Source organism: Carcharhinus amblyrhynchos, chromosome 4, assembly GCF_965287045.1.
Source record: "Carcharhinus amblyrhynchos chromosome 4, sCarAmb.v2.hapA, whole genome shotgun sequence".
NCBI lineage: Eukaryota > Metazoa > Chordata > Chondrichthyes > Carcharhiniformes > Carcharhinidae > Carcharhinus > Carcharhinus amblyrhynchos.
In genome coordinates this window covers 48,969,081-48,994,533 of record NC_137327.1, presented here as the reverse complement: position 1 = coordinate 48,994,533, position 25,453 = coordinate 48,969,081, and the positions used below count along the sequence as shown (strand labels likewise).

Here is a 25,453-nt window from a genome sequence, read left to right as displayed (position 1 = left end):
GCCCCCATTCCGGGAGAAGCGGGGATCCCGCCCCATTCCGGGAGAAGCGGGGATCCCGCCCCATTCCGGGAGAGGCGGAGATCCCGCCCCATTCCGGTAGAAGCGGAGATCTCGCCCCCACTCAAGGAAAGGCAGGGATGCCGCCCCTATTCCGCGGTAGGCAGGGGTCCCGCCCCCATTCGGCGAGAAGCGGAGATCCCGCCCCCATTCGGCGAGAGGCGGAGTTTCTCCCTCTTTTGCATATTATTGTTTCCGAGCTCCACGTCGCTCCTGGTGTGCACCAATCGCCGGCAGCCACACTGCGCTTCGGTAACAGAGACAACTTACGCCGCGCCGGAGATTCCAGGAGTTCAGTGTGCGGAGCGGCCGGAGAATCCAGGACTTCAGTGTGCGGAGCGGCCGGAGAATCCAGGACTTTGCTGGGGGAACTTGCTGAGTTCGGTGCCTTTGTTTATCCCGTTTTAAACAGAGTTTGGTGAGCCTGTCCCTCCCTGAGAAGGAATTCCCTTACTGGAAAGGTTGTTGAGTTTGAGACCGGGGGAGAGAATGGGGACGAGTGAAGAATTGGTGACCTTGCTGATTAAAGCACCGAGCCAGAGACAGGAGGACCACAGAGTGCAGGCAGAGCTGGCCTGGACAATAAAGAGACTGAAAAGCTACCTGAGTGAGAACTACCCCAGTCACCCAGTAAGTAAAGTTCGGAGAAGTTTTGGGAAGTGGGTCTGGCTGCCTCCTACACCACACACCCTGTTTACTGCTTCTGTGGAAATCCGAGAGGGTGGGGGATTTCTGATCAATACTCCTGTCAATTCTCGGCTGCTAGTGGAAACTGTCAGCTAGATTGAGTATCTGACTTGGCAACGAAGGCTGCAACAGCCGCTCTTGCCAAACTTTGAGGCCTCAGATATTCATAACAGCCTGGGAGAAATCTTTAAGCGGAGATTCAGCAGGGGCTGAGTGAGCTCCGTACCCTTTAGGAAATCCTGCAGTCAGCATTGCCACAGTAGATTTGCGAGCTGCCAGCTGTAGAGCAGGAGGAGAGTGAGAGAAGACTGACTTATTCTGGTCTCATAGCCCCCATTCACAATGATACAGGTTCGGAAGGGTGGGGTGGAACAGTATTAACTTCAGAGTAACTGTCAAATGCACTTCACGGCTGCTAAATATTGAAGTGTTTGTAGCCAGAAATCATGCTATTCGCTTTTCTTCCGATTGACTATAGAGGATAAAATTATTTCTTGATTCCAGGAAATGTACAACTTTTAACAACAACCTCATTGCTGTAGCTAACTGGGCACTAGATATCTGGAATCCTAACTAGAATGAGAACTGTAGGGGAAGTTAAGAGCCTACTTTACTGTCAGATTAGTTTGTATTTCAGAAGTTTGACTCATATGGGTGCGGAACTGGATGCAATCTGGTATGATGTAAGGAAGTGATAGTTAACTGTTCGTACGCTCCCTAGAATCACAGGATACCTCAGTCTTTTTAAAGTTTATTTATTAGTCACAAGTAGGCTTACATGGACGCTGCAGTGAAGTTACTCTGAAAATACCCTAGTCGCCACATTCCAGCACCTGTTTGGCACATTGAGGGAGAATTTAGAACATAGAAAACTACAGCACAAACAGGCCCTTCGGCCCTCAAGTTGCGCCGATCATATCCCTACCTATAACCCTCAATCCCATTAAATCCTATGTACTCATCCAGAAGTCTCTTAAAAGACCCCAACGAGTTCTCCTCCACCACCACCGACGGCAGCCGATTCCACTCACCCACCACCAACTCATCAATTTAGCATGGCCAATGCACCTAACCAGCATGTCTTTCGAACTGTGGGAGGAAACCGGAGCACCCAGAAGAAACTCACGCAGACACAGGGAGAATGTGCAGACTACGCACAGACAGTGACCCAAGCTGGGATCAAATTAGGTTCCCTGGCGCTGTGAGGCAGCAGTGCTAATCATTGGGCCCACTGTGGCCTGCACTGGCTACCTATTTTTATACTTCCCAATAGCCAGTTCGCTGAACCTTGGGAATGTTAATGTGCGATAGGAGTCTATTATCCTTAACTTGGCATCTGTTCCATTAAACATGAAATATTCATAACTTTATGCAAATGATTTACCTTTATTTGTGTATGTTTCAATGATAGCTCTGTCAAAGCAATGAGCAGATGAAGCACACTGTAAGATCCCAGGCTTAAATCCCAAACTCTGATGTGTGCCAGCAAAGTGATACTAGTGGGGAAAGACAAAATACTGCCGATGCTGGAATCTGAAACAAAAACAGACAATATTGGAAAATCTCAGCAGGTCTGACAGCATTCGTGTTGAGAGAACAGAGCTCTGACGAAGAGTCAGCCAGCCTTGAAATGTTAGCTCTGATCTCCCTCCACAGGTGCTGTCAGACTTGTTTGAGATTTTCCAGCCTTTTTTTTGTTTTGACACTAGTTGATGTTTGTTTGGTTTCCGTGCTCTTAGTGAAGGATGACGTGTCAGCTTGCGTTCCGGTCAGTGTAGCTCCTCCTTCTGAAAGTGGAAGTGTCCAGTCTTCGAGTGATGACAAGAGTGGCTGTGAAAACAAGTACGCATGACATATTTGGATGTAGCAGGAAACTCTGGGAGTTGACCAAACAGAGAAGGGGGGGTGAATGGAAAACTCATTGCAAATTTCAGAAAGCTGCAACAGTGGTACAGGTTTTAAGCACGATTACAAGTTAGTGTTGCAAGTGCTTGATCTGAAACAGTTTGTCCTTTTCCAGTTGCTGAGGGATAGCAAGTAGTAGGTTAAAGTGCTTAAGATGGGGATCAGGTTGGAGACTGTTTCCAGAACATTGTCAATCTATTACATTGTCCCTGCTCTGATTACAATCAGCAACACTGACTCTCGCTTCTCGGCCTTTTGGCTAAGATCAAGTGCAGTATCGACATGCTGCACTTGGTTGAAGTCATTAGGTTACATTTCAGCTTCATTTGAAGCAATTTTTTAAAGCGGCATCTCGGCCATTTGGCTAAGATGCAAATAAGATCAAGCCCTGGAGGAGGAGCTACACCTACTCCAGTCAGCTTGGATCATGTAGATCAAGCCCAAGACAGGAGGTGAGAGCCCTGTCTTGTCAGCTTGGATCGGGAATGTCCCAACTTGTTGGGACTCTGAATTGGGTTTAATTTGACTTGATTGGATTGGAACAAAGTTTAAAAAAAACACTGACTTAAAACTGGCAAATGATATCCTTTTCAAGAAAAGATGCTGTTACTGTAAGACAAACACAGTCAGAGAGTCACACAGCATGAAAAAGGCCCTTTGAGTTTGCACCAACAATAACGCCTCATCACCAGAACTCACAAACAAGCACCAAGATCTGGCTTGGCCGATGGGGAGAAGGGCACTCCCCGTCAGATCCTTTATGCACGCTCGAGGTCTCAACATCACCGCACGCTGCCCTCGAAGCGGCTGCGGGGCTGACGAGACGGTCGCACACATCCTTGTGGAATGTGCCTTTGCAAAGAAGGCCTGGAGCGAGATGCAGTGGTATTTGTCGAGGTTCGTCTCGAGCAGCTCGGTGACGCAGGACTCTGTGCTCTACGGGCTGTTTCCGGGGACGCACACCGAGACAAATATCAACTGCTGCTGGAAGGTCATCAACTCGGTGAAGGACGCACTTTGGTCCGCCCGAAACTTGCTGATCTTCCAGCTGAAAGAACTGTCCTCGACCGAGTGTTGCAGACTGGCACATTCCAAGGTCCAGGACTACGTGCTGAGGGACGCGCTGAAGCTTGGGGCAGCCGCTGCAAAGGCACAATGGGGAAAGGCCACACTGTAAGGCCTTTTAACGGAGGCAGACCGAGGGCCCGGGAACTGCAGAATACCCTCGGCCTGCGCAACTGTGTGCCAATCTGAGAAATAATGGCACACAGTAATCTATTGAGGCATGTATATAGTTTTTAAGTATTGAAATGTAATCATTGTAATTAGTACAAATATGTAAATATTGAGACATGGACATAGTTTTTTAAGTACTGAAATGTAGTCACTGTAGTTTGGACAGATCTGCAAAAATGTTTTGATTCCACATTGTTTTGCTACTCGAAGCCCTGTACATTGTAATAGATTACTTGAGATTTTTATGAATAAAATATATTTTTGGAAAAAAAAACTGCCACTAACGGCACACTAATTCCACTTTCCTGCATTTATCCCATTGCGGATGTTAGTAAATGGAATCAGGCCAGTTGATAGTAACTTGAGAATTTTTGACATGTGTTTCCTATCCTGGAATCAAAGGGAATGTTATCTCTAATCAATGATACTTGTACCTAAATTTGCAGCAAGAATATAAAACTAAATTTTCCAGTTTTGCTCTCACTGATTTTTCCTTTAAAATTATGAATGGGGAGAATTTTCTACACTTTCCCACGTAGTGTATTAAAATAATAGTTTAGATGACTTTAAAGTGGTTTAGTTTGTTTTCAAACCCAGTGATGTGAAGAAGCAGCTACATGTTTTATACACTGCTGCATGCATCACTGACCAGAATTTTACCGGCATGCCCGTCCCAATTCCAGAGCAGGCAGGCGAAGCTCACTGAGTGGAATTCTCTGTTGGCCTCAGGCAGGATTTTACAAGCCTCGCCAAGCAGGGTCATAAAATCCCAGCCACTGTGTTTAAAACTCTCTTTCTTTAAATGGGACCGAATGATAAGTTGAAAAGTAGAAATCTATTCATAAAGTTAGTTTATTTATTAGTCACAAATAAGGCTTACATGAACACTGCAATGAAGTTACTGTGAAATGCCCCTTGTTGTCACACTGCAGCACCTGTTTGCGTCAATGTACCTAACTGCATATCTTTCAGACTGTGGGAGGAATCTGGAGCACCCAGAGGAAACCCATGCAGAAACGGCAAAAACGTGCAAACTCCATACAGACAGTGATCCAAGCTGGAAATTGAACCTGGGATTCTGGTGTTGTGAGGCAGCAGTGCCAACCACTGTGCCACTATGCTGCCCACGCAAGGTGGAACTTGCCTTGAAGTCCTGTGTGGAAGGGTTTTTCCAGTTTAGTCTTGATGGGAGTTTACCTGGGGTGGGTTGAATAGATCAGCATGATCTATCGTGTGTGATATTATGTAGATGCTTTGTCCAGAAACAGCCCAGGCTGTGGGAGGACAAAATCTGTAATTGTGCATTTTATTATTCCAGGCAAGTGGACCCGATGTTCACCATTACATTTGGCAATGACAACAGTCATTATTCCCTGTGTAATAATCCAATGTTCCACATTATTAGTGCCCTCGTCAGCAAAACGTGGTTAAATTGAATCAGTGCTAGATAGGCTTTTAAAACTCTTTTTCTCCCAGGCATACAAATATTGAGTAGTCCCCACTGTGTGCTGATTAAAAACTGTGGATATTAATGAATAGCTGAGGTATAAACAGCACATTTAATGATGAGTGATCTGCTGCTTGGAATGTAGCATTTTTCACTACAAGCCATTGTTAAAATACACTCTGTAGATCTTAATTTAAAAAAAAGAACCAAATCATTCTGGGATTTTAGTATGGAAAGTGAGTGAGCTAGGGATGGAATTAGATTAGCTGACTCGCAGATATAGACTGTGCCAGTTTGCTCAGTTTTTGCTCTGTAATATTCTGGGTCAGTTCAGATGCTTCTTTGTAACATGCTGCATAAGGTTCAACCACTTTTTTTTAATTCCCCCAGTCATAACCAATATGGTCTGTCAACTGCTTTCAGTGCACTTGACTGTCTGCAAGAACAGTCCAAGGCAGATGTTCTTTAGATGCAAATATTTTGGGATAGAGGTTCTGGACAGCTGGAACAGAATGCAATGCTGTTGCTACCTTGCGCAATGTGGCACAGTACCAGCCCTGCTTCTGCTACATTAGCAGGCTTTGTGCCGCTGTTTCCTTGTTTGTTTGTATCACTTGGACGAGGAAGGTAGGCAGAATTCCACAGAGTACTCTCTCGTGCTTTTCACCAGCATTAGTTACCATCCAGGCCTTACCTATTGGAAAGAGTAACAGTAGGAATTGAAAACAGCCTGCCACTAAAAAAGAGAATACATTGAGATGCAGACATGCTCACCTACGCTGATGCTGGCAATGTGGCTGCTTCTCATTTGTGAAACATCAAACTGATGCTTCAGATTACCACTTTGAGTCAATGGTAGAGCGAGCATTTTCCCAGTGCCCCAACTAATGTCCCCCCCTCAGAGTACACAATCAAACGTGGACTGCACATCAAGGACTGGCAAACAGAAAGGAGACAAATGACCAGATATAGCTGCTCTGTTTGCCTAATGTCTGTCACTGCTATTCAAAAAATAATCAGTGTGAAGAATTTTTACATTTGCCTGACACTGCCGAGGTACAATTATAGATGCAAGACAGTCTGTTTGAGGCACAGTATAAAAATAGGCTAAGGTAGCACTAGCTGTGTTACCACTCGTTGATTTGGATTCCTCAGAATCACTGAGTGAACTTAGAGCTTTCAGACCGATTTGTCCTAAAGAGTAAAAGTTACATTTATGTAGCGCCAATGCAGGAGTGTCTCTGTTTAAAAACAATTAACTTTGAAGCACGATGATATTTGCTGTACAAGTGACTGTTATGTTATTTATGATACCATGGTACAGTATACCTGGTCCATCAAAGAACAGGAGTGAATCCAAGACCACTTTGCATTGGGTAAGTTGAATAACAGGAGCACCATTGAAATTTCGGGAGAATTGAAAACAGCTCCACGTTATCCGGTGCCAGTTGTGTCTGTGACCGATTTTTCACCTGCGTGTTTGCTTTTCCAGGCTGAATCCGAGCAACGGCTGATCTATTCCGGAAAACTGCTGCCTGACCACCTTTCACTGAGGGACGTACTACGCAAGGTCAGTATTGCCTGTTCCTGTGAGAGGCAAGTACTGGAAAATATTTCTCCCACTGTAAGCAGGTTGCGTGGCTCAGAGGAATTTCATATTGGCATTTGTCAGTTTAACACTATGATTGTTGAGTTCCCAGTTGTCCTGCTTATGCTTTTTGGAATGAACTTTTGCTTCTGTATTAATTAAATGTGTGCAATCATAGAATCCATACAGCACAGAAGGAGGCCATTTGGCCCATTGAGTCTGCACCAACCACAATCCCACCAGGCCCTATTCCCGTAACCCCATATATTTACCCTGCTGATCCTCTGATACAAAGGGTCAATTTATCATAGCCAGTAACCTAACCCGCACATCTTTGGACTGTGGGAGGAAACCAGAGGAAACAATCAATGGGGATGAAAGAGAAACGTAGAAACTAGAAGCAGGAGTAGGTCACTTGGCCCACTGAGTCTGCTCCGTATTCATTTTGTTCATGAATGAGCATTGAATTCAATATCCTGATTCACTTCCCTCTATATCCCTTGATCCCTTTAGCTCCAAGAACTATATCTAATTTCTTCTTGAAATCAGACAACGTTTTGGCCTCAACTAAACTCTGTGGTCGTGAATTCCGCGCATTCACCTCCCTCTGGGTGAAGAAATTGCTCTTCACCTTAGTTCTAAAAGGGTTACCCCTTATCCTCAAACTATGACCCATAGTTCTGGACTTCCCCACCATGGGGAACATTTTTCCTGAATATGCCTTGTCTAACCCTGTTAGAATTTTATAAGTTTCTATGAGATTCCCCCCTCACTCTTCTAAACTCCAAAGAATATAATCCTAACCAACTTGGTCTCTCCTCATATTGTCAGACCTGCCATCCCAGCTATTAGCTTGGTAAACTTTTGCTGTGCACCCTCTATAGCAAGGACATCCTTCCTCAAATAAGGACACAAAACTGCACATTATACTGCGGGTGTGGAATTTCCTTTCTCCCTGAAAATATCCTGAAGGTGAACTTGTTGAAATGAGGGGGATTGACAGATGCAGTGAGGGTGTTTCTCCTCAAGGGGGATATCTAGAACCAGGGGGCATGATTTCAGAAAAAGAAGTCACCCATTTAAAACAGATGAAAAGGAATTTCTGCCTGAGGGTTGTGAATCTTTGGAATTCTTTACCCCAGGTAGCTGCAGGGATTAGGTAATCGAATATATTTAATATCAGTGCTTGACCTATCAGAGAGTTGAAGGTGATGGAGAACGGGCAGGAAAGTGGAGTCAATGTTAAGATCAATTCGGTTGTGATCATGTTGAATGGCAAAGCTGACTTAAGGGGCCACATGACCTACTCCTACTCAGGTTGCAGATCCAAGTCTCATTCCAGGAACCTGAGCATCTATCTGTAAATTAGAGTCACACTCCAGTGCAGTGTTAAGGAAGTGCTGCACTATCAGTGGTGCCATCTTTCACTTGAGATTTGTTAAACACTCGGACAATTGTTAAAATTTCCATTCGGCCCACAGCCAATATAGATGAACGTGAAACTCAACCCCTGACTCGCCAAAGGATGTCCATCATCCACAGGGCACAGGTTAGGAGAATGGTGGAATGAAAACAGAAAATGCTGGATAAATTCAGCAGGTCTCTGTGGAGAGACAAACAGAATTAATGTTATGAGGCTAAATGGCCTTTCAACAGGAGAATGAGGGGGTACTGTCCACTTGCCTGGATGGGTGCACTCCCAACACCATCCAGGGCAAAGCAATCTGCTTAACTGATACCAATTTGAAACATTCACTTCCTCCATCACCATGTATAGTAGCAGCAGTGTGTGCCAGTTACAAGATGCACTGCAGCAACTCACCAAGGCTTCTTCAACTGCACTTCCATATCCACCACCTCTATTGCCTAGAAAAACAAGGGCAGCAAACTCATGGGAACATCACCTAGAGGTTCTCCTCTGAGTTACTCACATCCTGGCTTGGAAATAGATCACCTTTCCTTCATGTGGCTAGGCCGAAAACCTGGAACTTTCTCCCTTACACCACATGGACTGCAGCAGTTTAAGATGGCAGCTCACCACCAACTTCTCGAGAGCAATTAAGGATGGGCAATAAATGCTGGCCTGTGTGGTACCCACGCCCCAAGAATGAATAAGAAAGTTGATGGTAGCATTTTCTGCGTTAAGACATTGATTACACTTCATTGGCTGGAAAGTACTTTGAAATTCATGAGAGGGCGCTATAAAAATGCAAGTTGGTTCTTCCCTCTATCCTTATGTGAGCATTAACCCAGCAGTGTGAAGCTAGTAATGGCAGTAAGGACTAGGCTGTTTCATTGAGATGCTGTCATTACATAATGTGATTTGGTTCAATATCTGTTGCTTATCAGGGTGATGACAGTGCGGCACTTTCTCCAATTGACACATTTGACAGTACTCACGGGCCAGTCAGAGCACAGATTAGGCAGAGTAAAAAGTTCTCCAGCGGAGAGCTTTAATTCTAGCTACAGTCTCCAGCAGCACTAATGAGCCTTGCAAACAGCCCTGTGACCTTTCTAATTGGGGTTGCCAATTGGCAGTGAATTCTGTTAAGGTCTCGAGGCTGCTAAGAATGTTGCTTGGATTGATCCTGAGCTCATATCTGATTAGAGGAGATTTTCCTCTCTGGGCTGGATTTGATCTCAGGAGCCGAAGTGAAAGGCTTGTGAGCTGTAATGCTGAACAAGCAACTGCTGGTTATCAGGCCCTTGGTTAAGCTGGTCACACAGGTTACCCAGGCTAAGAGCAGCTGTGTGCTGAGACCAAATTCAAAGTGGAAAAGAAATGCTGCTTTTTAATCAGGTATACGTCCTTTATGATTGAATTCATTGACACTTATCACAGGAATGGGTTACAACAGTGCCACCAGCTGAAGTCATCTAAAGACATCAAGCAGATAATTTGATGCCTCCCTTTGCAATGGTACTATTCCAATATTAGTTATTTACAAAATCCTTCCCTCAGCAAAATTGTTTCTTTGCAAAAATAGAACTAAAGGGCCTTGGCTTAGAATAAATATTTCCCTATTTGATCGAGTTGGGAAAATATAAATCAAAATACACAGTTTAAAAATGACATTCCTTTCGGAGGTCTTGTCAGCCAGTTGCTGCCTCACGGCCTCCAGTGTTACCTGGAATGGATCTTGAGCTAATTGCTTTGCCTCACTGCTTGCTTGTCTCCCGCAGAATGATCAGTACCACACCCTTCACCTGGTCTGTAACTCGAGAAGTGAAGCAGAATCAACACAGGCGGCGAATGTGAAGGTAAAAGGGGTAAAGGAGGGGGGGAGTACACACACACACACACACACACACACACACATACATACATGCATACTGTGAGCACAGCTATATAGAATGGGAAACTTTATAAGCCTACGTCACTCTGGGAACATGACCAAAATCTGCTGAACTCAGGACCAAGAGGATTGTGGCCTTTTGTTTAGTTTGATATTCAGTTGAGGGTCCCTGGAAGTCTCATGCTGTTGTAAAAATCAATCTGACTGCCCCAGTATCTGCAAACTGGAAATGGAGCATGGAACTGCAGGTTGCTCATTCTTCTTTGGGAAGTTGGGCATCGAGGAAGATGGCCATCCATTCCATCTCCTCTGTCACTCGTTACCATGCTGAACCCGCCATTTGAGTTGGTGCTGGGCTCATGTCCCTATGCTCTGAGCCAGATGTTGTTACTGGGCTTTCTTGTTAACTCTTCTGCTAACCTTTGATAGATGATCAAAAAGCAGGAATGGCCCCGCTGAGGCCTCTTGAATAGTCCCTCCCAGTCCACGATTTATATGATCAGATTGTGAGTAGAGGATACTGCTGCGTTAGTAAGCTATGGATGCCAAATTAATGAATGATTATCTGAGATAGAGACTGAGTTGAATTGGTGGTGTGTCATTACCCTTGGACTATATAGCCTTAGTAACTCCTCTAAGCCATTTATTTTGGTGACGGTAGGACTCTAATCCTGTGGCTGTCCTTCAATGTGAATTTCCTTTCTTCACCTCTAGGTTCTGACTCTGATAGTGAGTTCAAAACCAGCTCCAGTGACTTGAGCATATGTTTCAGTACAGAACTGTACTATTTCAATGATTTGGATCAGACATTCAACCGAGGCCCTATCTGTCCTTTCAGGTAGATGTTAAAGTTCCCCTGACAGTATTTGCAGGAGAGGGCATGTCTGGTCTACACTTATCCTTCAACTAACAGCACTAATTCCCATTATCTATCGTCTGATTGGTGTTTATGGGCAGTTGCTGTATGCAAATTGACTGCCACGTGTACCTTCCTAATAGGTAGTGACTCACTTCAGATGTACTTTGGCTGTAATGCCCTTTGAGCTGCTGTGAGATAAGAGACACTACATACATGGGAGTTGGTCTCCTCTAGGCTATTGGTGGCAGAGTGTTCAGGTGCTCGGGTCTTGCACACTGCACTGCCTCTCGTGAGCTGCTCTGCTTCTCGCCTTGCTTTTAGAAGCCAGATGAAAACCCACCTCTTTGAACACATCCTCTTTGAACTTGCACAAAGTTTGACAGGAATTACTTTCGTCCTTCTTGAAGTGCTTGGATCATTTTTTTTGATATTTTTAAAGTGACCACATAAATGTTAACCAAAAACAGAAAATGCTGGAAATCTCAGCAGGTCTGACAGCATCTGCGGCGAGAGAAGAGAGCCAAAGTTTCAAGTGTGGATGACCCTTCCGAATTCTCTCTCCACAGATGCTGTCAGACCTGCAGAGATTTTTCAGCATTTTCTGTTTTCGTTTCAGATTCCAGCACCTGCAGTATTTTGCCTTTATCTTAGTGTTTGTTTACATCAACACTTGGTAGATTGGCACACAGAATAGGAAGAACCACATTCATTGTTTCTATGTGGCAGTTTTTTTTAAGTGTACTAAGGATGAAAATGCCCAATTCTGACTGGGGTTGAACAGTGCAGCACTGACGTACAAAAGGTATTTCTAAAGGATGATGAATCGGGGGGCATATTGCTGTGCTGTGGGGGGAGAGGGTGAAAGAAACAGCCCAGCTATTGAGATACATCATAGAGGAATGCAGTCAGAGGGGCGTGAAGCTTCTCACTATCAGTTTTGAAACACTCATGAAAGCCATTCTCAGAATGAGAACAGGTGCAGTGTTAAGCACACACACAAACTTATTTTCAACATATGTTGTCCCCTGCTCTGAAGATTTGCATACTTGTGGTAAAGCAAAGTTCCCAGCTGTGTCATGTGTTGAGAGCAAGTTATTTATACCCTAATTGGTTTTAGTCTTCTGCAGAAACCCTATAGAGGATGTTGTTGCCATTCTGGATTCCATTGAATCTATACCTTTTTGCATTGGAATTTAATAAATCTATTTTGTTTTTTGAAAATGAATTTAGTCAGAGTTACTGGAGTAAAAATTCACTGTGGGTAAAGATAGTAAACAGACAACGTTACACGGCAGTCTGCAGACTGACTTCAATGGAGTAGAAATCAGTCCAAATGTAAAACAGGTTGCTGGAGTTGAGATGAATTTTTTTGCCCCCTTGAGGCTTGTGACTGGGGACGGAACCAAAACCTCTACTGAGTGTCCAGTCTAAAACCAATGTTTAGACCAGGGATGTGAACTGCTTCCGTTTTGGGATCAAATGGAGTTTTGGGTTGGTTAAAAAAATGCAACATAACTAGCATGTCTGCTCTGGAAATCATTAACCATGAATGACTGAAGAGAGGGAAAAGATGGGCAAAGTGGGAAAATTATCATGGAGCTGTAGCTGTGAGTTATTCTCAGTTGGGAATAAGTCAAAACTAATTTTTCCTGAGCACATTTAAAGGGAGTGGTAAACAAAATGGCAGACAGTAAATTTGATTATTGCTTTGTTCACTGTCCACATTTCAACTCCATTCACTACTGGGTCCAAGTCACAAGTTGACCTCTTTTTTTTGTCTCTATTGTTCCTGTTAGCAGGAGACAGCTGCACCTACAGCCTCTGGCCAAGACACCCTCACTGTCCCCACGTCGGCAGCTGCAGATGGCCTCCGTCACAGAGGACCTGCCTCCTTCCCTTGGGCATATGGCATCTGGTAAGCATGAAGGGAGACTCCTTTGTCACTGACTTGATGCTTTTCTTCGTTGGATCTGTACTTCAACTGTTCTCCCAATTTGTCATTGAAAGGCCTGCAGGAGAAGAGCAGCAGAGACCAGGAGGAATGTCTGGGTTAGCTGCATACAATCTGTACAGCTCTCAGCAAATCGTTTGGCTCCAGCAGATGTACGCAAGGCAGTATTACATGCAGTAGTAAGTATTGAGTTTGTCCTGCGGATTGTCTTTTTAAATGAATTTGAAGGGGTTTTGGGGAGTGCGGGGGTAAATCCTGCTTCACACTGCTCCTCTTCAGTTTCTAATTCTGCGACCATATTATGACCATCGATTGATGTTGTTAATGAGTAAAACTTGGTGCGCTCTCTATTCTTGTACATACTGCCATTCATTAATGGAGTGATTGCCCCGGGGTAAAGGTAGCCACGTACACTCTTGGCCAATATGCCTGTTACTCTGTTATTGTATTTTTAAATGTCTCAGTTTGAAACTAAGTGAAGGTTATTTTAGCGTTATTAATATTTGAAAAGTTTATATTCTAGGACTATTATGTCACTGCATTGAAATGCCTCACTTCCTACAAATGCTCCCCTTGATTATACTGAGGGGAATGCTGCAGCAACAATAGGAGAAAACGCCTACCCTTAGCCCTGCCCCGGGTAAGGTCCTCTCCCTGCCTTTGAATCCTAGAATCCCTTCAGTGCAGAAGGAGGTCATTTGGCCCATTGAGTCTGCACCAATTCTCTGGCAAAGTATCATGCTCAGGCCCTAACCCTGTAACCCCACTCCGAAGGGGCAATTTCCCATGGCCAATCCACCTAATCTGCACATATGTGGGAGGGAACCGGAGCACCAGGAGGAAGCCTAAGCTGACATACAGAGAAAGTGCAAACACCACACAGACAGTCACCCAAGGCCGGAACTGTACTTTGGTCTCCGGTGCTGTGAGGCAAGAGTGCTAACCAATGGTCAGTGATTAGTGCAGACGGAGGCTCCTACTCCCAAAGAGACAGGAACACGGTGGCTTTCTTTAAGATATCTGAATGTTCAACGCTCCTGCCCACTATGTGCTTGCTTTTAATATCTGGATGAAAGTAGGCATTGCCCAGGTGACCAGCAATTGGCATAACTTGATTGGCTCCTGATACAACTGCTATTTTTCCAGGGATGCCAACGATGCACCCTCCTTGGTGATGATTGTGGATATTACTTTGATTTTGGGCTAACGGAGTCAGATGTAGAGCTGAACTATTTGCATCTACTGGATTCTGAACACCTTGCCATCAGCATTCAGAATTTTTGTCACTGTAGTTTTCCACTTCCCTTTACAGTAGTTATCAGCATACTAGCTCCCGCCCCCCAATCCCTTGTACGTGGTTCTAAGGTACTAGGAAGTAAAATATCTGTTGAAAAATTGGGGATGATTAACAATGCATGGCAGTATGTCATGCTGAAAAGATGGGGTCACCTTAGACATTGAGTATATGCAAAACCTTGATTTTTCCGGCCTGGAAGAAAAAAAGGGGCTGACTTATACACCAGGGTGACTTCTATGCCATGACATGTGGTAAACATAGCAAACGTTTCCACACCCATTGCTGCTGTGCTGTCTGGACTCCTCCAAAGCTAAGGGCAATAATCTAAGCTGGGCCTTTAAACACTTGCACGCAATAATCGGTGAAAGCAATCTGGAATTCTTTTCCCCAAAAGTCTGGGAATTATCAGCCAGTTGAGAGCTTTTATTAGGTAGGAGTTTAGAGCAAATGTGGTCAAATAGAATTGTAATACTCATAGCACAGGCTGAAAGGGCTGAATAGCCAACTTCTGTTTCCACGTGCTTGAAGCCACACTGAGCAGGTATCGGGAAAACTGGGCGGGAACAATAACGTTTCATTGGAGTCAATCCACCACCTAATTCTACCCACCGATTTCTGATTTATTATTGTCACGTATTAATATACAGTGAAAAGTATTGTTTTTTGCCCGCTATACTGACAAGGCATACCATTCATAAAGAAGGAAACAAGAGAGTGCAGAATGTAGTGTTACAGTCATAGCTAGGCTGTAGAGAAAGATCAACTTAATGCAAGGTAGGTCCATTCAAAAGTCTGACAGCAGCAGAGAAGCTGTTCTTGAGTTGGTTGGTACATGACCTCAGATTTTTGTATCTTTTTCCCGAAGGAAGGAGGTGGAGTAGAGAATGCATGGGGTCCTTAATTATGCTCACTGCTTTTCTGAGGCAGCGGGAGACAGTACCCTCTCTGAGTGATGTGGTTAGTTTGGAGAAGCTGAAGCTGGTTTCCCCTGGAAAAGAGAGAGTTGAAAGGAGATTAGATAGAGATGCTCAAAATCATAAGGTGGGAAGGAGGTGGGGGGGTCAGTCTGGCCAGAGTCAATCAGGAGAAACTGATCCATTGGTGGAAGGGTTAAGATCCAGAGGATGTAACTTAAAGATGATTTGCAAAAGGACAACAGCAACGCAAGGGGAAAACCTTTTTCTGCAATGGTTAGGACCTGGAGTGTGGTAGGGGCAGAGACAATCAGGACTTCCACAACACAACTAAAAATAAGCACTCAGTGTGAATTTCTAGGCTTATAGGGGAGGGGCTGGGACTTCACGGAGATAGTAGTCATGATGTGGGTATGCCGGCGTTGGACTGGCGTAAACACAGTAAAAAGTCTGACAACACCAGGTTTTAGTCCAACCTATTTATTTGATAATATTCTCACTAGCTTTCGAGGGGACAGCCTCTTCGTCAGGTGAATGGAGAGTTCTGGCCTCAGACAGAGCATATAAAGCACAGACAGTTTAGAGATTACAGGTCTTGAACAGCAGGTTAGGTGTAAGGATTCGCATTTTAATCAGTAATCTCTAAACTGTCTGTGCTTTATATGCTCTGTCTGAGGCCAGAACTCTCCATTCACCTGACGAAGAGGCTGTCCCCTCGAAAGCTTGTGAGAATATTATCAAATAAATAGGTTGGACTAAAACCTGGTGTTGTCAGACTTTTTACTGACTTCACGGAGAGCCAGAATGGACACAACTGGTTGAATGGCCTCTTATTCTGTAACCATTTAATCATGCTACTTAGGCTAGCATGTCTTGAGTCTCTGATACCATTGTCAAAGAGATCTGTTAGTCCCTTTATAAAGTAAATATCAATAACAATCAGCTCTTTAGTTGATTAGTAGTGAATAGAACACATCAGTTTTCTCTGAAAGCTTTGGGCCACATGGTTAACTCTATGCAGTACAGCCAATATCCACCCAATAACAAAGCAAGTCAGATTTATATATGTCCTTTTCTTTTACAGCCATGCTGCAGTTGCTGCTGCTGCTGCCGCTGCCACCAACTCCCAGCAACATCCAGTCGTCGCGCCGGGGACACCTCCAGTGCTACCCAACCAGCCCCCTCTGGTCAACCTTCCAGCCGATCGGAACGCCCCCCTCCCTCAACTCAACAACCCACCAGCCAACCAGAACCTCCGGATGAACGCCCAAGGAGGCCCAGTGATGGATGATGACGACGAGCTGAACCGCGACTGGCTGGATTGGCTTTACCTGGCTGCCCGGGCCTGCTTCTTCCTCAGCATTGTGTATTTCTACTCTTCCCTGAGCCGTGTGGTGTTGGTGGTGAGCGCCATCTTGCTGATATACCTGTAAGTATTCCACAGGGCCAGGAGAAGAATTTGGTCTCACTTGCACACCCTATCTTCACCGGGTTGCCATCTCTCTAGAGCTGGAGTCTCCAAAAATTATAATTACATCTTCTGGACAATGCTGCAGAGAAAATAAAAATCACTGGGACATTTTCTCTGAACTCTTGAATTTATCAGTTATTATAATACTGGGGCTTGGGGGCTAGCTGTCTAACTGGTCAGGAAATCTTATGATAACTGCTCCAGGAATGTGTCCAGTAGAGTTGGCAACTTTATGTTTGATGCTTTTGCACCGCTGACTGCATTGTTTACATCTTTCACCTCTTACTAACTTAGACAATTAACTTGGAAGGCATTGAGCCAGGTAACAGTGACTCTCTAAATTACGCCATCTTTAAACACAAATATTTCCAGAGCTTCTTGCAGATTCACAACATAATGTTTGGATAGCACTAATTATAGAATCCCTGCAGTGCAGAAGGAGGCCATTTGGCCCATCAAGCCCGTATTTACCCTGCTAGTCCCTCTAATACTAAGGGGCAGTTTAGCATGGCCAGTCCACCTAACCTGCACATCTTTAGAATGTGGGAGGAAACCGGAGCACCCAGAGGAAACCCAGACAGATATGGGGAGAGCTCCACGCAGATGGTCATCCGAGGCTGGAATTGAAGCCAGATCTTTGGTGTTGTGAGGCATAGAGCTCACCGCTGTCCTCTGTTAGCAATAGCTTTTAGTTCTGTTTCAGTAATTTGCTCCTGCCACTCCCAGCATGCCCAGCCCCTCAGTCAGTTCCTTGAGGAACCAGGCAACCAACACTCTGTCAATACTGTTTACAACATAAAAAACAGGAGCTGGAGTTGTCCATTCAGCCCTTGAACCTACTCCACCATTCTGTAAGATCAGGGCTGCTCTAGAGACGGGCCTCCCTGTTTCCTGTCACCCTTTACACCCACACGGTTCAAAGCCCTTGTCTACAGTAAACTGATGGGAAGGACGTGGAGCAGCCTGCATTGTTTAAGTGTATCAATTATGTGTGCTCGCAGCACCCACTCACCTTCCAAATGAAGCGGTGATATCCTGTGAAATACTCTTAACATGGTAAAATCTGGTGCGGGTTGTACAGAGCCAAGAGGGAACTCTCTCAGGAACAAGTTCCTCTAGAATGTCAGGAATAACTGGAAAAAGGTCACCAGGAGTTCGGAGAATTGGAATGCAGGGAATTTTCCTTGAAGTGCCTTGTTTAAATTGGCACGTTTGTGCAGTTTACTTTATATTCTCTTTGACGTATCTCAGTAGCTGTGCATAGGTCAGGGTTCAATAAACTTAATGCTACAAAGTCCAATGTATCACTGAACAGAATTCACCTCAACTACTGAGGTCAGTGCTAAATGCTACATTCAGAGGACTCAAATGACTGCCTCTGTTCTGTTGTGTTTCTTCTAGTCTTTAATCTCATTTAAGGCTTACTGGGTTCAATGCTGCTTTTGAGCAGGGATTGATAAAATAAATGTAGACCAAATGCTCCCTGTATGAGGCAATCTAGAACAAGAGGTCACAGATATAGGCTGAGAGGTGGTAGATCTAAAACTGAGATGAGGAGGAACTCGCAGAGGGTGGTGAATTTGTGGAACTCATTGCCATGTTGTGCAGTGGAATCTGAATTGTTGGATGGTTTTAAGAGGGAGGTGGACATATTTCTAATTTTTAAAAAAGGAAAAGCGATTATGGGGAACTGGTGGAGCAAGTGGATTTGAGATCAGGGAGAGATCAGCCATGATCTGATTGAATAGCAGAGCAGGCTCGAAGGGCTGAATTTGCCTAACTTCTGCTCTTAATTCCTATGTTTCCATGTTGAGCTCTCTATTTCTGTGTTACTAACAGCTGAAGTAAAATGGCTTGGCTTCCATCCATCTTGACTATGCTATTTAGCGTTTTAATCACTAGTTCTGCTCCACCTTATCTGTATGGAAAAGAGTCACAAAGATATATCATTTTGAACTGACTTTAATGACTTTTTTACCTCCGTGCCATATTTGCTAATTCTCCACACAGGGAGTGAGGAGTGGCATAGTTAATTTGATCTGTGTGTTGGCAAGTTGTTCAACTTTGGGAGGATGAACGAAGCCCAATCTTAGCCACAGCTGGCTTAGCAGCACGTGCTGGTATGTGGGCCTGGCTATTTTAGGGTGGGTAGTGGTCCTTTTTACACCCCACCTGATTTGTCTTGTCTAATAGTATTCTTGAGCTAACAGCTGATTCACTCATGCCTGCTGATAAAAGTTTAAAATTCCCCTCATGAAGTTCCCAGTGGGGGAAATAATATTAGGGAGGAAGACACCTGTTAGTTATTAACCTACCACAGCCTTGGCTAGAGCCACAGAAGCCATTGTGTGCTGTCCCTGTTGGTGTTTAGGTAAATCAGCATTGAATAGCACTGTGCTGATCTGTCTAGCTCCTAACACACTAAGTGATGCATCTCATTATTGAATCCTCCAACTTGTGCTGAAAACAGATGGTCAGATCCATACACCGTCCAGCAGATTATTCCACCAGTCTGTATTCAGTTTTGTTGCCCTCGTGTGGTAACTTGGTGCCAACCAAATGCCGTGCTGTTGAACAGCCCTTCTTCCTAAGGGGCTGTGTCAGTGGTTGGCAAACTGCAGCCTGTAGGCCACATGCAGCCCATCTGCGTTCTGAGTGCAGCCTGCGAGACATTTTACTGACGGTTGCCCACGTTCAGGATTGGCACATTCTGCTGATTTCTGGCTACATAGTTCTTTTCCTACTGCTATGACTGAAGATGTACCCAAATAAAGCAAAGGATAAAGTGTGGTAGGTGTTGATTGCTCACAACATTGACTGTGAAAGCAAAGTTTATTTGTTACTCCCTGGTAGGCTTACATTAACATTGCAATGAAGTTACTGTGAAAATCCCCTAGTTGCCACACTCCAGCGCCTGTTCAGGTACACTGAGGGAGAATTTAGCAAGGCTAATGCACCTAACCAGCATGTCTTTCAGACTGTGGGAGGAAACCCATGCAGACACGGGGAAACTCCACACAGTCAGTGACCCAAGCCAGGAATTGAACCCGGGTCCTTGGTGCAGTGAGGCAATAGTGTTAACCAAGAGTCGTGTGCTCCCTCTACAACCAAAAAGTAAATATTCCTTTTGTTTTTAACATTTGAATTTCTGACAGTTCTATTAATACACAAATGATTCAGCATTTTCTATAACTGGTTATGAAATATTCGGCATGTGTTAAATGCATTGAATCTCATTCATGGGGCTATGGTTGGTGAACAAACCTGACTTTTGAACCTGTGACTCACTGAGATGAAGGATGTGGGCCCGCTCACTGGCCTAGGATGTTGATCACTGGGCTATGTGCTTACTCTTTGCTTGATAGTTGAATGTGTGTCCTGTGCTTTCCCCTGCAGGCATCGTGCTGGGTGGTTCCCATTCAGATATCCAGCTCCGGTTGAACCAGTACAAAACGCGGATGTACCAGCAGAGGCGGCTGATCCGAATCGGGTAAACCAAGAGCACCAAGAGAATCAGGATAGCCAGGATATTGTGCAGGAAGAGGTCAGTCAAATTGGCACGTGGTTTATGTGGGTAGACACTATGAGTTCAAATTGAGTCTATGCAGTGGTTTGGCTAAGGCAGTTACTCTGGAAGCAATAGACCTCACTGGGCCACTGCTGAGGTTCTCCCGCTTTGTTGGGGGGGCTGCGCTGTCAGGCGCTGGTGTGCCTTCACGCCCAGGTAGCGACCTTCTACCTTCAGATACCTTTCCGTGGAGCCCCCTCCTAGATGGTGTGCCCTGGCAACACATTTCTTCCACCAGGGTCATGGCCTGAATTGTGACGTGCAGCTTCTGTTCAGGAGGTCTTCATAATTCCTTGCAGGCATTGTCCATCTTTTTACCAGGACCTGTACGATTGCCTGGTGCTGCAGCTCTCCCCTGTCTGGCGTAGGGGCTGTGGGAGCCACTGCTCAGGAATTTGTTCCCCGTCAACTCTGTTTCAGGTGACTGGCAGAGAGATGTGCTGTGGATGCCAAGGTGACCAGGATCAGGGACGTGCTGGGTGGCTGGATGACATCCCACAAGTTAGTGTGTTGCACAGTGGTGGATGTCCAGCTTGCGACCAGTGCCATCCGTGACCTCAAAACAGTCGTACTCAGATCCAACGTCACATGTGGTCTCGAAGAGGCGCAACTGTGCGGTGGAATCTTGTTTGAGTGTACCCCTGCTCAGACTGAATTTTACATCAGCCCTAACCCCCAAACTCTTCCTTGGGACCCAGCGCTCCACAGCCTGAGCCGCCTCACAGAAATGCTCTCTGTGCCCTTTGCCACTACACGGAGATGTTTGGGCTGCTGCTGCGCACTTTCCATTACTGTGTCCTCACCTGTCCTGGACATGTCTTGGTGCACCTTGTTGCTATGTGGTGGAGGTCCCTCTATGGAGGTGTCCATCCCCTTAACATCGGGGACCTAGGGTGGAGGGTGTTGCATGCAGCAATCCCAAACAACCATAGGTTGCACTGGTTCACAGACTGCCAAGAAGCCCTTTTTGAGGCCTTATCGAGTCTGTGGACCATGTGTATGTAGTCTGTTTTAGACTGCACTCGATATTTAGTTGCTTAAAAAAAAATTTTTATTACAGTTTTGTTTGCACTTCAGCTCCTGATCTACAGGCACCCGGTGTGGAGGGGTGCGGGGAGGGCTGTGGACCTCCTCGTGAACCTGCTCCTGGGCCTGGCTAAACCTGTCAAGTCCAGACAGCGGTTGACCAAGGAGGTCGTCCAGCCCAACTGTTCACCCTTCTACTACGGCTACATTTGTGACTGGGTGTCCCTGGAGAGGGGGCATGGGGAATGTACTGCCACCATTGGGACCTTCTGTATCCAGTGTGCACTGTGGGGACCAGAGTGTGTCATAGACCCTCTTAATCATACTTTGATTTCATGTTTTAAGTTTCATTTGTGATTTGGTTTTTTAAGGCAGAGTCCCTTTAATTTGTTTCATTTATTTTAATCGGTTAATCATTATAACCCAAAATAGGGTTAAGGATAGTTACTACAAAACCAGTAATCATCATGAAGAAAAAGCTTTGCAATTTGTTTGAACTGTTGTAAGCATATTTTGGATAGCATCTTTTGAAGTTACTGGTTATTGAGATTAACGTTTGAAGTTTGATGTGCGTAAAGTTGGATGCAGACCTCCCAATAATTGGGCAGGGGCTGAGTTTTTCTCTCTCTCTCTCTCTCTCTCTCTTCTCCCCCCCCCCCCCCGCTCCCGCCTTGTTCAGCTGTCGGGGAAATACAGGATGCATCCACTGGAGGGAAGGAGGGAGTCTGGGTGCCAGTCATTCCAGGCAGTGAATGAGATCACCCTAGTGCCCTGTTGAGGAGTCACATTCACGGAGGGCTTACAGCAAATCTCCAGGCCATCCATCCAGCAGGAATAGGTCAATGACAGCAGGAGGACTTTTGACAAACCAAATTTGTCCTTTAAAAATTTGTCAACCAAATGATTAACAGTGGGGGAATAATGACACAAGAGGTAGATGATCAGCCATGATCTGTTTAAACGGCCGAGCAGACTCGATGGGCCAAATGGCCTATTCCTTCTCCATTTTCCCTATGTTCCTACTGTACCTAACAGACCAGCGTACTCAATCTCTTTATGCAAAGAGTGGAGCAGAACGAGAGATTGAAACTTGCAGTATTTTGTCTACAGCCTTACTACGTCTGTGGCACCCCCACTGTTGTACTATTGTAATATCTATGGCACAAGGAAGACTTCCGATTCCCTTTGCTGTTAGTGAACCCATATCAATAAATCTAGCTAATGCCCAGGTTAAGATGCTCCCTGCTTCAAATGTGGTCACTGCACCTCCTTAAAGTTCTTCTGTATCTTGCTTTTGCTATTTGTGTAACTCCTTATAGCCCTATAAGAACTCAATGATCTTCCAATCTGATCTCTTTTGTATCACTATTGACAGCCATGACCCTAACCATTCTCTTGCTAAACCTCTCCCTTCTCTCTCTCTGTCTCTTGCTCCTTTTGAAAGACATTTCTGCAACCTGATTCTCTCTAATGTGTCAGGTTTTATATGATAATCTTCCAGGGGAACATCTTGTTAGGTGGGGAAAGGCTACTTATTAAAGAGAACTCTACCCCTGACCCAAGTTAAATTACAGCTCTGAGGGTTTACTTGTGTGAAATAGTAACCTGATCTGTTTGGTTTCAGAGTGGTACACCAGATCAAGACGTTGAAGGAAGAAGTGACTCCGGAAGCGACGAGACTGCTGACGTCCCACTGGCTCCAGAGGCTGTGGTGGTTCGGACGACACTTGCAAATAAAGCCTGGGTCTTCTTCAAAACCTTCTTTGCCTCTTTGATTCCTGAAGGTCCCCAGGTTGTGGCGAACTAATTCCAACTCTGCATGGGACTGCAATATATTCTTTATTCTCTTCAAAAAAAAAGTGCAATCCTAGTTTCAGTATTTTCTGGGCTTTGTGCAAAATGAAATCAGACTGTTTCTGCTGTGCCTGGGTCTCTAAGTGATTCAAAGTGAAGCACAGGATAGTATCTCATATGAAAGTGTAAATTTTGTAAATTATTAGTGGAAAGATATCGAGCTATTATAAAATGTGTAATGTAGACTCTTCTAGTGTGTGAAGCTGTAAATTGGAATGACTCCATAACGTGTGACAGTTTACAGCGGCTTTCTGATTTCTCCAACAGCTGTGGCCAGCAACACTCTTATCTGTCAAATATGACTTAACACTGTTAAAGATGCTTACTCTCTCCTGTGTTAGTTTAACAATCAACATTTATTGGCAACATGAGCATTGTTGATTCTTTTTGTTTGCAAAGGTATAAATCTAGTTTTAACCTTGCTCAACCAAAAGCACAATAAAAGGAAGTGTGGACTGTGATCCATTTTCTTTGACCCACTTTTAGTTCCTGTTGAGAGCTCCTGTGACAGAAGCAGAGTGTTTGCGCTGCTCTGCTGGGACTCTGGGCTTCCATTAAATAATGCTGAATGTGAGTCACGTCAGTCATGCATGTGGCTTCCAAAACCGCGCTGTAGATTTCTGTTCCATTTATTTTCTATTAACTCTTCAATTTTTAATGTCTTTTCACATTTTAAACCTGGATGTCAGAGTAAATGGAGTGTCTTCCTCATCATTTGTTCTGAATTTAGTGTTTTAACTTGTTCAAAGTTTCCAGTACTGTTGCCGGAATGGTGCCAGGGCCCATCACCTCTGCAGTATGCAGTGCCTTTAGCCGTTTCTTGACATCACTTGGGAGTGAACTGAATTGGCTGGAGACTGGCTGCTGTAATGCTGGGGACCCCCAAAGGAGGCCAACATGGATCAGCCACTTGGCACTTCTTGCTGAAGATGGTTATAACTGGTTCAGCCTCATCTTTTGCACCGATGAGCTCCCATCATCGAGGATGGGAATATTTGTGGAACCTTCATCTTCAGTGAATTAATTGTCCATCACCATTCACGACTGGATGTTTGATTTGATTTATTATTGTCACATGTATTAGTATACAGTGAAAGTATTGTTTCTTGCACGCTATACAGACAAAGCAAACCATAAAGAAGGAAATAAGAGAGTGCAGAATGTAGTGTTAGTCGTAGCTAAGGTGTAGCGAGAGATCAACTTAATACGAGGTAGTTCCATTCAAAAGTCTGATGGCAGCAGGGAAGAAGCTGTTCCTGAGTATTTGGTACCTGACCTCAGACTTCTGTATCTTTTTCCTGACAGAGGAGGGTGGAAGGGAGAATATCCAGGGTGCATCAGGTCCTTAATTATGCTGGCTGCTTTACCGAGGCAGCAGAAGTGTAGACAAAGTCAACGGATGGGAGGCTGGTTTGCTTGATGGACTGGGCTTCATTCATGACTCTTTGTATTTTCTTGCAGTCTTCGACAAAGCAGGAGCCATACCAAGCTGTGATACAACCAGAATCTATGTGCATCTGTAAAAGTGGATGAGAGCCATAGCAGACATGCCAAATTTCCTTAGTCTTCTAATACCATAGGGTATTAATGGGCTGCACAGTTAAACAAATCACGTCCACTCAAAGACAATTGTGTACATTGGTCATGATGGGATGTAGAGTCGATGTTGAAGGATCCCAGGGAAACACCCTCTCGACAGTATACCACTGTGCCACTATCTGCTGGGCCTGTCCTATCAATGGGAAAGGACACACCCAGGGATGGTGACGGAGTTATTGTTGTTATATGTACCAGATCATATCTTGCAGCCAATGCCAGGAGATTTCCCACCTATTAAGGGACAGCTGTCCCAATTTTGGTACAAGTTTCCAGGGATTTGTGCCAGGGACTTTGCAGGGTTCACTGGGCACTGTGCATCTTTGCAGGGTTCACCGCGCGCCCCAGCGGGGGCTTCACTGGGGCAGCGCGCACCCCGGCGAGGGCTTTGCTAGGGCACCGCGCGCCCCTTTGACATAGGTGCCAGAAGCTACAATGGTTAGGTGATCTTTTTGACTTTACTATTGTTTTTTAAAGTGGTTTGACATAACTGAGTGACTTGTTTGGCAATTAAGAGTCAACCACATTTGACTCTCGGTGGGTCTGGAGTCATGTGTAGACCAGACCAGGGAAGCTTGGCAGATTTCCTTCACGGAAACTGCTGTGGTGAGAATTGATCTGTTAGTCCTGGATTGCTAATCTATTAGTGTAACCGCCATGTTACTGTAAAGTCTGTTATTAAAGTCTTAATGAAAGGTGGA

At 44.8% G+C, this 25,453-nt stretch overlaps 1 protein-coding gene and 1 non-coding gene across 3 annotated transcripts; both read left to right on the top strand.

Annotated features, from left to right (window-relative positions):
• The first annotated feature begins 271 nt into the window (after positions 1–271).
• herpud1 (homocysteine-inducible, endoplasmic reticulum stress-inducible, ubiquitin-like domain member 1) lies at positions 272–25,453 on the top strand. Of its 2 annotated transcripts, none has more exons than XM_080187117.1 (8): positions 272–687; positions 6,825–6,902; positions 10,104–10,181; positions 12,875–12,990; positions 13,083–13,205; positions 16,322–16,666; positions 20,105–20,252; positions 22,927–25,453. In XM_080187117.1, exons 1-8 carry the CDS (start codon positions 547–549, stop codon positions 23,107–23,109), a joined length of 1,212 nt encoding a protein of 403 aa, XP_080043243.1. In that variant the 5' UTR covers positions 272–546; the 3' UTR covers positions 23,110–25,453. The 2 variants fall into 2 exon arrangements, with proteins under 2 accessions (XP_080043243.1, XP_080043242.1); XM_080187116.1 differs by having other exon boundaries at positions 12,872–12,990.
• On the top strand, positions 2,889–3,080 carry LOC145342807 (U2 spliceosomal RNA). The gene has a single exon (XR_013886650.1). It is a non-coding gene; the product is annotated as a U2 spliceosomal RNA (small nuclear RNA).

Excerpts from the sequence above, each read along its gene's own strand:
- herpud1 (XM_080187116.1), top strand. The coding sequence starts at position 547 with ATGGGGACGAGTGAAGAATTGGTGACCTTGCTGATTAAAGCACCGAGC. Across the intron at positions 688-6,824 it reads AGAACTACCCCAGTCACCCA|GCTGAATCCGAGCAACGGCT; the intron begins GTAAGTAAAGTT and ends TTGCTTTTCCAG. Across the intron at positions 6,903-10,103 it reads TGAGGGACGTACTACGCAAG|AATGATCAGTACCACACCCT; the intron begins GTCAGTATTGCC and ends TGTCTCCCGCAG.